This window comes from Lepisma saccharinum, chromosome 4 (assembly GCF_977018435.1).
Source record: "Lepisma saccharinum chromosome 4, izLepSacc3.1, whole genome shotgun sequence".
NCBI lineage: Eukaryota > Metazoa > Arthropoda > Insecta > Zygentoma > Lepismatidae > Lepisma > Lepisma saccharinum.
In genome coordinates, this window is record NC_139232.1 from 60649458 (window position 1) to 60663800 (window position 14343).

The 14343-nt window shown below is 38.6% G+C and overlaps 1 protein-coding gene across 2 annotated transcripts in view; it reads right to left on the minus strand.

Moving 5' to 3' along the window:
* Positions 1 to 2647: 2647 nt before the first annotated feature.
* LOC145987173 (neprilysin-like) overlaps positions 2648 to 14343 on the minus strand; it is a 58041-nt gene continuing 46345 nt past the window's right edge. For both annotated transcript variants that reach the window (XM_083121684.1, XM_083121685.1), the window contains exons 17-19: positions 6956 to 7104; positions 5168 to 5329; positions 2648 to 2873 (exon numbers count right to left, since the gene is read on the minus strand). In XM_083121684.1, the coding sequence (XP_082977810.1) occupies positions 2697 to 2873; positions 5168 to 5329; positions 6956 to 7104 (488 nt within the window). In that variant the 3' untranslated portion in view covers positions 2648 to 2696. The remainder of the gene's footprint in view (positions 2874 to 5167; positions 5330 to 6955; positions 7105 to 14343) is intronic.

A 14343-nucleotide genomic window follows, 5' to 3' on the forward strand; every position in this document is an offset into this window, starting at 1 on the left:
CGTAATTGAAGATAAGTGTGTAGGATGGTTGGAGATCCTTGAAAAGGACAAGAAAATGACAACTGATGTTCTTACTTAAACAAGACAGTTTCATATTAATTAGTTGCATTTATATTAATTCGCATGTTTAAACTCCAGTATTCTGATAGCAGAGCTACAATGGAGTGAAAAAGTACGAGGTATGCTAAAAGAATAGTGAAAGAGACAGTTGAAGATTAATACTTAATACGTCACCACGCATAGAACGAAACACTAAATAAAATTTCTGTAGTGGAAATCTGAAAATTTTGTTTCTTTGAGATAACGACATTTAAAAATATCTGTTCACACAAGGACAAAACATCCAGTTCGGTGACCGATCTCGCCACCGAAGTTTCCTGGTTTAAGTCCTCGACTGGGCATAAATTTACTTGTGTATCAGTTCGTTACTTTAATTTAACTATCATTTATCCTCCTCGTGGCAATATCCATATTTGGCAAAATAAGAAATCACAATATACATTATAACGATTCGACATGGTGAGAGAAACTGCTCAAAATAAAGAAATTATAACACAAAGATACAAACTGCAAGGAGCAAAAACTGTTCGTTCTGCTTATAATGAATCCCTACGGATTTAGACAATTGGTTCAATATATCGGAAGTTCACTAGAACCAAAATGTCTTCCCTTAACCTGAGCTGAGGTTAATAGTGGCAGGGGAAATAAAAGACGTGATACAGAAGTATTTTCATTGACTGAGGCTCTATTAAGGGAACAAAATATCAAATACAATACAGCATCAAACATAAAATCTGCTTTTGGTACACTCTTAATTAACTGTACTCTGAAAAGCTGGATTGTCTGTGATTGCTTATTAGTGAACATGTTTTCTAGATCCTTCTCTAGAGTCTGAACTTTTTCTACACCCGATTCCACATTGTCTACACTTCTTTTGTTTTCAAGCACTGTTCTCTACTTATAATCAGTGGTGTAGTTGTACCATAGCGCACCAAGGCACCGCCTGGTACTTTTTTATCTAACAAGAACGCGCCCTGCATCACAAAATGACAGTCAGTAAATATTTTGTTTTAAAATTTGTTTTATTTAACATTATTGTTGCGTGTCTATCTTAACAAAACCTAACGTAGCACAGTGACATCTTTGCTGTTTAGCAACATAATAATTATTTTGTTCGACGACATTTGAAACTACGTGTTTGGCAACTCTTCTGACATGGCGAGTGTTCTATTTTTGTGTGAGCGATTCTATTATATTTCTATAAATTTCATCTTCCTGGAGATTTATTGCCAGCTGGGGAATAGTGTTATAGGATGTAACTAGTTACATGTGACGAAAATTACAATGAATTTTAGTCATTTTGATGCAGTTTGTCATCGTCGCCTTGTGATAAAGGAGTCCCGGGTTCGATTCCTGGTGGAGGCACATATTGGTTCGGATCCCACTTTAAACTGTAGTTTCAGTCCCGATTAGCCTTACTGTGCATAAAGTGGACTTAAAACACCAAATCCAATGCAGTTTGTAAAGTACCCCAATACTATTTATTTTACGACAACTACACTATCACTGTGTTAAGGCTGAGGGCAAATAAGGATAAATGAGAATATTTCAAATTATAATATAATTGGCGGGGGGGAGTCTTCAGGGGGAATCGTCCTATATGCCCCTCTCTTTGAGCATGATACAGTATTAGTAGCACATTACATCTAGGAAGCGAACAGTGTAAAAGAACAAGCAAACAACTTTTCTTACCCTCTGTCCAGGGAATTTCTGGAGCAAGCCAACGAAATCAAGTCTCTGGGCAAGTAGCGATTAGAGAGTGCTCGACCAATGAAAATTTGAGAGGAGGATGAAGTGCATAGAGGCTGCAGCTACCAGTCTTCTGCTACTTTACTCGCCTTCTCTGTCGTTATGCACGAACTTACTCCAAGGATTTCCGAGACAGAGTGTCGCAACGCTTTGCTCTTTGAAGCCTCATTTCTCCGCTAGGAGCTCTCAAAAATGAAAATTTTGTTCTGTGCATTTGTAACCACCGCGGCAATTCAAGATTACCATTGGCAACTTTTTCCTCTCGGAAAACTACAAAATCTTTAGCATGCTACGGGCAGGCTATCAAGGCTACCACTATCAAGGCGAAGGCTGAATCCTTTGTACATAACTAACGAAGTCCTTATTTGTTGCAAAAGCATGACATGCGATAGCCAAACATGTAGAGGTCTTACGTACAGTCACCGGCAATAAAAATGAGACACCTAGATCCTGAAATACTTGCTTCCCTGCAAGACGTTTCTACGACGGAGGTAGAAGTTGCTATTGAAAGTTTGCTATTAAAGTCCACTTATCGCCGTAGAGCTAGGAAACACTCACAACGTCTTGCAGGAAAGCGAGTATGTGCTCCGTGGTTGCATACACACAGGATAACACTTCATTTATTTTCGACAACTCTTTTAGATGAAGCCTCAAGGACAAGGTGTTATTAGGATAAAGTAGTGGCAACACCCTTATCTACGTATTTACCAAATGTTTTCTACATCAACCAAACACACACACACACAAGATAGTGCTGTTAGAATTATAAGAACAAAAAAACAAACAAACGAACATAAAAATGAAAGACATGATTCTACAATAACTATATTTATCTCGTTCAACTCATCTAGTAACATTGATCATTATACACAGCTCGTCTACCACATTCACCAAAGAACACATTTCCTTACGGGGTTCATCCTAGAGCCCACGGGACAATTCCATGCTCTGGCGAATCCTTCCGAATTGCTGACGGAGCCAAGGATGCGAAATTTCCCCGGGCTGTGGACATCCGACAGAATGTCATTCAGGAGGGCCTGCGGTGTGGCCATGCTGCAGAACACCTGCGGGAAAGATACCTGGAATCAGTAAGCTGGAATCTGGTGCTACTCTGAAACTTGATCTATCGTGCAAACCATGCGTAACTTGGGACCTAACTTTGGGGGCGGAGTGGGGGGGGGGGGGAGAATCAAACTTGGGGCTTAACTTTGGGAGGGAGAAGAATGGAAAAGTATTCTATCCAAGACTATTTTCTTAAATAACTGTTGCATTTGAAAAATCATAAAAAAATTAATAATTACTCTGCTCCTTTTCAATAAACCTAAAAATTGCGGGGGGTGGCGCAAATGCTTCCCCTTGCCCCCGCCAAGTTACACCTATGGTGGAAACCGAACAGCTGAATCGCCACTGAATATCGAAACGATTACGAATTGGAACGATGGAACTCTGAAGGAACGAACATACTGCACTCTCGTGTACTGCTTGTATGCAGATGGGTCTGTGTGATCGTAGTGGTACAACTTATTTCGAACAGGCTAACGAACATTATCTGTTATTTTCTGAGACATAATTCTAAAATAACTATATTTATATCTTAGTTTCCGCTAAATACGTTCCGCTGCATTAAACCAATACCTTCATTAGGTTGGGAGTGATGCAAGTGATGTGAAAATTTCGAAATCTTCTTTGTTCAAGAAATTGTCGGCTAGTTTAATATTGAGCTCGTTACTACCAACAGTGCTGTGAAAATACACTCAAGGTGGGTTCTTTTCTTTACTGGCCATGGTTCTCTCTCTCTCCTCTCTCTCTCTCTCTCTTCAACATTCTCCCTAACTTCATCCTTTCACTTTCTCTCTTATTTCTTTGTCTCTTACTTTCTCGTTGTGCGTTTGCCTCTTTCAATTCTCCCTTTCTCTACTTCTCAGTTTCTTTCACTCCATTTCTTACTTTCTCGCTCTCCCTCTCTTCCACGTAGTACACCCTGGACTGCATTTTGCAGACAGAACGAGGCTCTGTCATCTGGACCTACGGCCAGTATAATCTTTGTAGGACTGCGTGTGTGTGTTGTCCTGTGTTTTGTTCTTGTTTGTGCTGAGTGCCCCTTTACAGCCTCAGCTTTTAAACCAGGTACGGCTATTTTAGTTTTCTGGCACTCTCTTATTTTTGTTATGATAAGGGGCTGCGCCCCGTATGGCGTATAGGATGGCGGGTGCAAAATAGTATAAGTGCTGATGCACCCAAATTTTTTAATTCAAATTCAAATTCTAGTTTACTATAGAAGATCATATGTTTATTGGTGTTCGAAATTCCTCGTACAGCTTTATCTGTGGTCCAAAGTGTGGGCTCATAGTCGACGGCCCTGACTCCAACTTCGAGATGAACAGTCCGCAATGCGGAACGATGATTGTAATGTTATTTCACAGTTCCAGGCTGTGACAGTCCTTTCCTATTACAATCTCCTTGCGATGTAGGGTTATGAAAGACTCCTTAAATTATGGCTTCTCAGGACTTTATGACACTAATTAAAACCCAAGGTTTATTGAGGCCATATCAGTATTAACGAGCACTCAGTAATACAATGACACTGTTATCATAAACGACATTACCCCAATTACCATACAATGCTCTTTTAAATGTTGGCTCTTCCACAACTTAGCATGTTGTCGTATCTCTCCACCTTATTCTGTGTCATCAGCGCCTGTTGCACTTGGATAGTGCCTATCAACAATATATCTGCATCGTGGTTAGATTCTGGATATTTCTGAATACTTCTGGAAACCGGAAACATGTTCAGATTCCGGTACAGATGCCACGGAATGTAAGGCAACTCCATTGTCGACACGAAAAGCTTTTCACGAAGACGAATTTGGTTCAGATTCAGATCGCTATTTGTGTCAAATGATAAAGTATTTGTCACGAGCCGGCATAAAATGCTGTATAATCATTTATAATCTGTTACCAAAATTATTTATAAAATATAAAGGTAACATGTAATTGAAATTAAATTGAGAAACTGTAAATGGCTGATAATTCATTGACCAATATTCCGATTTTGCTAAAACTTGCTGCATTAAAAAGCAAAAATGCAGTTATTTTGTGACGCAACAGCCCTGACTCCGACTGCCGTCCTCACTCCCACCTGCCGAGGTGGGAGATCATTCAACCAGTCGTTGTTGTAGGTTTCATGACCGGATTACGTTACTCATTAGTTAGTCACCGGTCCCATACAGAGGCCGAAACCTCAGGACCACGGTGCGGGACAGTTCCTTCTTTAAAGTGAAATTCAATAACTATGGATGCAGTAATAATACAAATAACAAACATTAACAATAAAACATAATAGTAACAAGATACTCACCGCAGCATATCCTAAAAAGAAGAGTTGTTCAGGTGTGTAAGGCAAATCAGGAAGCATAAGTTCCGGTCCATTCGTTTCCACATACTGAGAGTATGCTTTGAATGCTTCTCTCACGCCGCCATTATCCGCTATATTTTCTCCCTGAGTGTTAAAACCATTCAGCTGCAAGTAGCCCACACATATACTGTATTACTTTATGCATGTAGCAGAAGCGCAGGATCCTGTACAAAATCGAATCAACTAAAGCAATGGTTCATATTCATGTATTCACTGCTGAGCAGGTGCTGGTCAATATTACTAGGTTCTAGTTCAGAACGTCATTGCTGGAGACAACATGGCGGCAGGCGTTCGCATAGCAATGGATGTTACAGCCAGCGTTTCAATTGTTTTGAGGACCTTGCACCCTCCTTTAAAATGAAGAACACTTCTTCGTGGGGGACCAACTTATATTCTTGCGTTTAATGGAATAAGCATTACTTTTTTCTCACGACTCCCTCACGTTATTTAATTATCTTTTTTAAAATTATTTTATTCCATTTTCTTTACATGTTACCTTGCTCTAACCCTCGGTGCTTGAAAAAGAGAGTGAAATTTCTTTCTTGCAGATTATTGTTTTCAGTACGATACGATTGAAAAATGCCACTTTTACTTTAAAATAGCGTTGTAATAAAGTAAATTTTACATTGTCTATGTAGACTACAAGTAAATGTAATCTATACGCACGCGTAGATAACACATGTAGACGTAGATTTATAAATAGTCTACGGAACATCACTGTCTGTCACTGTATTTAACAATGAAAAATATATCTCACTAGGCAGAACAATGGGGCTTAAACAAACAACCAGGATCTTTTCGAACAGGACTCATTAGAGTTCAAGTTACATTATGAAATAATTCCGTTGTTTCTTAATATTTTCATATTCTCTTTCACTATTAGATTCGTTTGACATGTTGACGAAAAGGTCTAAAAGAGATAATAATATTTAAGGAATGTGGTGGGTGGGAGTACATTAAGGCGCATTACATTTTCGAGGCGAGCACGTGGCTTAAAAGAGTTGAGGAACACAGTGACATCTAACGTGCATAAACATAACTATCTCTAACGAGCCAAAGCCCGCTACAAACGGGCTATGACTGCGCACCAACAGCTCCAAGGGTATTTTCTAGTTCAGTTCCATTAGGTTTAACATTAATTTATATTTAAATATATCATTCCCTTTAACTCAAATGCTAATCTGATCAGTATTCCAAGGTATCCAATATTTATATAAATCTGGCGCAATATACCTCAGGCATTTAGCAGCTTTGAAAATTTCAGATGAAAAAAGCTCTAACTTTACTACTCATAGTGGCACCAAATTCAATTTTAACCACTTAGTCCCCCCCCTTTAAATAACTTGCTATATTTTAAAATGTTTATTACCAAAAGTAACCAAATTATAACCAAAGTTTCATTAAAAAATAAGACTAGAACCAGGTACACAACAATTCGGTATAATAATTTTCAATAATTGTTTTCTGTTCCAGAAGTTATTCATAAAACCATTTTCTATTTTTTAAACATGCTTGGTAACCATTAAATTACGTTTTTAAGCTTTCACATGAACCAGTACAAATTATCTACATTATGAATGACTCTTGCCCTCATAACCAAATAACATCGTTGGCAATATTCTGCTAGAGATGTAGCTGTACTATATCAGTTAATAATACTCCTTTCCTCAATTTCTTCTTTTTACTACAAACACAGTTGATATCAGATTAAGTGTGATTATGGTCATTTACCTTAGCTTCTTTTTTCATCAAGCTGTCTATCTCGGGAACACGAAATGTGCTGTATTGGTCGATGAAACACTTGGCTTTTTCCAGATAACTTTGGAGGGTGTCATTACTCCACCATTGAATCAGATCTCCCAGTTTTCCAAATTGACGACCTGAAATATAAAAAATCAGTTTAGTTCTGCATTATTCTTAGTTTCAATTTTAAAGTACCTTCTATTCAATTCTATTGCCTCTAATTTTGTTGTGAATCCTCGTAGCCCATTTGTATGGATATTAGGAGGAATATTCTCAAAGATGAGAAAGTTCTATATCACAATTTAGGAATCGAATAGATATCTAATAATGCATTTTTATTTCAAGATGACCAAAAGTTCCGAGTTCGAATCTAGGCCTGTGCATGGGTGAGTGTCCCTTCATTAATTTCACCCATCCTCATCTTCGCGATTAGCCAAAAGTGGCAGAAATGCAAAGTAAAATAAACCAAATCAATCAGTCAATCAATTATTTCAAGTTAACTAGCAGGAACTAAATTCTTTTTTCAGCCTGACCTTCCACTGAGAGAGTGATCAGGAGGTAAGGTTCATCAGGACTCTTGCCAGAAAGTGGCAGGGTCATCATTCCATAATTATCAGGATTTGGAAGTAACAAACGTTCTTTTTAAAAAGTAACTAGCGGTGACTGTAATAGAATTACTTCATTGCACTTAAATTGCCAATTTGAAAATTTGAAACGTGATAGAAGAGCAAAATTTGGCAATCTGTTATCAACTAGTGTCTTCTCTGGATGCTAAGGTAAGAGACTTTTCGTGGAATCGCCTGAGGCAAGGAAGCGAGTCTGCGTTACATACTAAATTTAGAACAACCACGCTTTATTGCAATTTGTCTTTTCTAAGCGTACGCGAAGACTTCAGTGTTTTTTGGTGGATTGTCGCATTCACTCGGAATGTGGTATAGTCTAGCTAAGACAAAGGCATTATTTATTAGCAGAATGTGTTTAAGTTACATATATAGATATACTAAAATACAATGATGATCGTTCAAGCAATGCTGGCTCCTTGTTCCATCACTTTTTGTTTTATTTCTTGTAATAATATAGCCTATATATATGAAGACTTGTATTATGTTCCAGAAACATAAACAAAACACATGTAAGTCTACGTATATTTAATTTATAACAGTTAATTATCATTTATAAAATCGAATATGGTATGGTTGTAAGACAATTTCCAGAAAGTAACTGTAAAAGTATTGTAACGTAGCGGCTTTTCAAATGAGTAACTTTTTGAAACAAATAACTGTAACTGTTACTCAGTTACTTTTTTAAAAATAACTTTCCCAACACTGACAAATTAGAATATGGAAACCACGTGCATGAAAATCTTGCATCGGTTCAGTAAAACTATTCCGTCAGTGCTTGACACTTGAATCCACCAGCGAATGCCTGCCATGTTAGTTCCCTTACTCTATCAATTAAAACTTCTACCTCATGACTCATTCACCAACGTCCACCTCTTTGAACAGATTATAACAAACATTTTACCCGTTTGATAACCTCTACACACTGTGAAAGTTTGTGCGATGTACGTTGTTTATAATATACAAGGTGTTTAAGAAACAATTTAGGGGGTTATAAAAATTTATTGCAAGTAAACTATTGAACTTACGTTAATGAAACCAGTCCAGAACAAACGAGGAACGCATTCTGTTCATGCGCGTATGTTTTATTAAGGCGAGGAGGGACAATTTCCCCTGGGTCTTTCTCGCTGCAGCAGCTGCCGATCACTGTTACCAACTTCGCTCTTTTTTAGCCAGATCTGGCTCTTTCGTGCACTCGTTTGACTGTGAACTGTGGCACCCGCCCTCTGCCCCATCATGATGCCACCACTGGCTCATTTCATATGAGCATCATTGGATTATTGAGATGGGTGATGCCGCCAAATCTAGGCGGTGAAAACTAAGAATAAATTGCCATCACTTTAAAGCTAACTGTAATAGCAGCGCTCCCACCCCTCTGAGACCTAAAATTACCCTAGGATACACTTTATGCAGCCATGGTTAATCTAGCTCCTTGAAAGTCATCTTTAGCTCTAGTAATGGTGAAATGTAGCTCTTTTATGCACATCAGGTTAGGCAACAGTGCGAGGATGGCCGTATGAGGCAAGGAGAAATGCATTAGGTTTATGAAATCATTGTTTTATTCGTTCTCTCGGGAATATCAAACATCCAATGACGTAGAAAAGTACATGGACGGAAAAATGACACGTTGAACTATGTCATAGTAGTAGGAAGGGTCGAAACTCCCATTTGATTAGCCGTAACTTGAAGTTGAAGTTCATTTCCCATAAGGAATACATTGGATTCTGTAAATACTTATTAATCATATTTTTCAAACATCGTGTCTAGCTTATTAATCAACTTGAAAAACAGTTTTCACTTGCAACATGGAGAGAAATTCATACTCTCTTGCATACTAATACCTTTTTTAAATAGCAGTGCCCAATCCGACGATATTGAAATAAATGCACAACTAATGCGTGCCTTAAGGCGAGGAGGGATAATTACGCACTAGTTGTGCATTTATTTCAATATCGTCGGATTGGGCACTGCTATTTAAAAAAGGTATTAGTATGCAAGAGAGTATGAATTTCTCTCCATGTTGCAAGTGAAAACTGTTTTTCAAGTTGATTAATAAGCTAGACACGATGTTTGAAAAATATGATTAATGAGTATTTTCAGAATCCCATGTATTCCTTATGGGAAATGAACTTCAACTTCAAATTACGGCTAATCAAATGGGAGTTTCGACTTTTCCTTTCAACAATGACATAGTTCAACGTGTCCTTTTTCGGTCCATGTACTTTTCTACGTCATTGGATGTTTGATATTCCCCAGAGAACGAATAAAATGATGGTCCCATAAACCTAATGCATTTCTCCTTGCCTCATACGGCCATCCTCGCAGTGTTGCCAAACCTGGTGTGCATAAAAGAGCTACATTCATCATGAATAGAGCTAAAGATGACTTTCAAGGAGCTAGATTAACGAAGGCTACATAAAGTGCCTCCCAGGATAATTTTAGGTGTCAGAGGGGTGGGGGCGCTGCTATTGCCGTTAGCTTTAAGCTTTAAAGTGGTGGCAATTTATTCTTAGTTTTCACCGCCTAGATTTGGCGGCATCACCCATCTCAATAATCCAACGATGTTCATATGAAATCGAAAATAAAGAATTCCCGGATAACAATATTGCCATCTTCACCTTAGCCACAGCCCTAAATATAATAATACCTGGGGAGTAAAGAGGGGTGGGTGACGCAGCCTATACGTATATAAATATCAAGTCACGTGCAAAATGTACACTCATGGCAAAGGTTGGTTTTTATGGGCCGGAGCCAGTGGTGGTAACATGGTGCGGCAGAGGGCGGGTGCCACAGTTCACAGTCAAACGAGTGCACGAAAGAGCCAGATTTGGCTCCAAAAGAGCGAAGTTGACAACAGTGATCGGTAGCTGCCCCAGGGAGAAAGACTTAGGGGAAATTGTCCCTCCTCGCCTTAAGCTGAGAGTTCACATTCCTGCCGCTAGGCGACACATCACTCACAGTGTTTTGGTCCTGAAGATCACCGGACCTTAGACCGTGTGACTTCTTTTTGTGGGGTTTCATCAAAGACAGGGTATTCGTCCCGCCGATGCCGCGTGATATCGCAGACCGAAGGGAGCTTATCGCAGCGATAGACACCATCGACAGGCCCATGTTGATGCGGGTTTGCCAAGAACTAGACTTATCGTGTTGATGTGTGTGGTGTCACCCGTGGTGCACATATTTGTAGGTGTCAAAAGAAACTCTTTACGTTCATCGTTCGTTCTGAACTGGTTTCATTAATACTTTACATACAATAAATTTTTGTAACTCGCCAATTATTTTTGAAACACCCGGTATATTTCGAGACTCGAGATAAGATCGAGACTCACCATTCGAGAACCAGACGAGAAGGAGACGGATCTATATAATGCGAGACGAGACCGAGAACTAGAAATGCATTTTCAAACGGGTCGAAACCGAAATATGTACTGCCAAGTATCGTCTCGTCTCCTCTTGCTACAATTCTTAGTTCACGTTCAGGTTATGATTAGAGCTGAGCCGATACCACCATTTGCCGATACCGATACAGATACTTGTGTAATTCCAGAATAAAATAACATAGGCTAGTTACCGAATCATACTAAAGGCCGAATCACACGGAACTGGATACCCAGTTAGTTGGCGCTGAACTGGCTAACTGCCCGGATGTCATGGCTGCTTGGCTGGCCGCTTGACTGGTTTGGAGGAATAGGACATGTTCTAATTGCTACTGACTTTCCTCGACTGGATTCTGTGGAACAGCCAATCAGAGCAAAGTTTGGCCATGTGAAGATAATCTGTGAGTTTGCAAAGGGGAGTTTTTTGTCTGTTGTTAGTTTCTCGATAAAAAAAAAGGAAAGAGATGACGTGCAGTGCATTCGTGTTTAGTTCATTAATATTTTGGTATTTATACAAAGCGTTACCCCCACACCCCTATACGCCTTCATGGCGTGGTGCTAAGCACAGGGGAACACTTTACCTTTTTTTACCTTTTTTACAAAGCGATGAGATGTGTACGTGGCAAATTTGATTAGCCGAATATGAGAATCCTTATTATTACAAGTGTATTAAATTAAATCTTTGATTTTTTTCTTTAAAAAAATGTGAATGAATCCTGCGAATGTCATGTATGAATATGCATAATAATAATAATCCGTCGCGCAACAGCCCATGAAGGGCCTAGGCATACCTACCGACTGCCGGTCTCCCTCCCACGCTTTCCTTCGTCACCTCTAAGCGTGGAGATCTTCAACCAGTATTGGAATAGTCGGGGGGTCAGCCCGACGTATCCCCAGCCGTTATAGTAGGTCTCCGTGACCGGATTACGCTCACTCACTCGGAGCTCCCCAATTTCCTCACGATGGTGGGTTGCCACCGGCCCCATACGTAGGCCGAATAAATGAATATGCATACCCGAGTTAATTAAAAAGCTTGTTCGGTACGCATTGATTACCATCTTTTTTTCGAGCCAATCTCTAGTCCATACTTTTCTATTTTAATTTTTAATAAAAGCACAAAGTAGTAATTCTCCTACAACATTCTTCAAATTGCTCGTCCATCTTTACAGATTGTCTGCTCTGCGCAATGTCTTATGGGAACAAAGTCTATCGACAAGTATGGTAACAAGTATCGTGTGAGGCGAAAACTAGCAAATGGGTAGCTAGCTAGTCCAGCGCCAACTAGGGCATTCGTACTAGAAATCCAGTTCCGTGTGATTCAGGCGTAACTCGTCCCATCACTAGGCACGTATTTAGAAATATATTTGGGGAGCCAGTCCGAGCCAAGTGTCTCAGAAATATAATAATAAAAGTGTTTCTATTTAATACGTTAATATAATTATAGGTCGATACGTAAATTAATTAATTAGTACTTAATTTCTCCGATGCATATGGAGTGTTGTTGTATGTAACCACAGACTAATAAACGGAGGAAAGATAACGTTAATACCTATTTGGTTCTTTGTTTCTTGACTAAAAAATATTGTTATTAAAAAAATAGTAAAAGGACGCTATAAAATCAGAGATAAAACAGCAAATATTCATCTAGCTTACGTGTAGTTAAGACCGCTAAAATTTGTGTAAAAACAACTGTCATGGCAAGGAAATTAATGTCAAAGAAGTAAGGAATTGAATATTTATTGATTAACAAAAAGAATAATGGTACGTCCATTTGATGAAAAATAAAGTTCCTGATAAATATTTTATGTACATTATTATAAGTAGTGGTGTACATAAATCTTTAGAGGGGCCTTCCCGATGGTGTAGTGGTAACGCCGCCGCCTTGTAATCAATAGATCCAGGGTTCGATACTCAGTGGAGGCACATAGTGGTTTGGTTCCCACTTTAAAATGTAGGTCCAGTCCCGATTAGCCTATATGTGCATAAAGTGGACTTGAAACAAAAACTAAATCTTCCTTAGTACTGTCATTCAAAGCAGTATGTTCCCAATCTAATCTCGGCGGAAAAAAATAACCCTCATTGGCCGATACCGGCAGTAGCCATTGGCGTGGCGTGACTTTTTCAAAAGTGTTACCGGCCATCAGACGTTATCATATCTAACCTACCCTCCCCCCCCAAAGAAAAAAAATATGCCTTTTATCTAGGTTTTTGTTCATTTCGTTCTTTTTTTTTTCAATGCGTTCAGTGATTTAGCCACAATCACTCCTAGAAAGAACTACCACTCATGAGAGAGTTACTGCGAAACTCCAGTGAATAGTAGCCGAGCCTTGTCAACCATTTCTGTTTCTTTGCAAAGAGGTGGAAAGGGGAAGAAGAACCACAGATTGGGGTCAGTTTGACGTTTGTGCGGTGAGCAGACGAGAGAATTTCCCTCCTCCAGCGGTGGAAGAGAAGTCCAGGTGTACGTACTACTGTTGCCAACTTAGTTTCTTGGAGCAATGTTTGTGCAAATCACGAATCGTATCAAGTACTTATCTTTTCGTCTATTACGTCAACGGTCTCAGTTGTAATTACATCCAGTTTTGGCTTTGCAGCAGGGTGCGAAATCATTTAAGACTGGTGGGGGGGAAGAAATATCATAATCTACAAACCCCCTCCCCACAAACATACACATACATTACACGATATACATATTTATAATGTTATTAAAAGTAAAAATAAATTACTAAATTAAAAATATATTATTATTAATTACCCAAAAATAAATAAATTTGTTACTTTAAATATATCAGATATTATAAAGTAGCAAAGTACGTCCTTTAATAACTGGTTAATGATGTTAATAAATAAATTAATAAATAGTTGCAGTGGTTTTATTATGTGTAAGTTTTTATTAAGTTTTTGCTTTATGTTAATATAAATCAAATAGATTTCATAGTTATTATTGTTTTGTATTCTTGTTTTATTTTTATTGTGCGTTTTGTAGGTTTCTTAATGATATCTTGAGAGAGAAAAAGCATTGAACACTCACAACTACACAAATTTGTGTATGTATTCGATATTATTCTTAGTACGTACAGTATATTTGAAATTAAAAGTAGGCTAATTGTTTATCTTTTGTTTGTTGTAACAAAAACTCTGCCCCGAAAATTTTTGGTGGGGGGATTTTTGAGGCCAAGATTGTTGGTGGTGGCCAATCCTCCCGTCCCCCTGACCCCAGGATTTCGCACCCTGCGTTGCAGTCTAGCTCTAGTTGCTTCAGAGAAATACAGTGGGTATCCTGGATTTTCATAAAGGGCATGCTGTAAAAGAAAAATTAAAACATATATATTATGGAATGGGGGATAGCATTATACGTATTCAAATTGACGATTTGCAC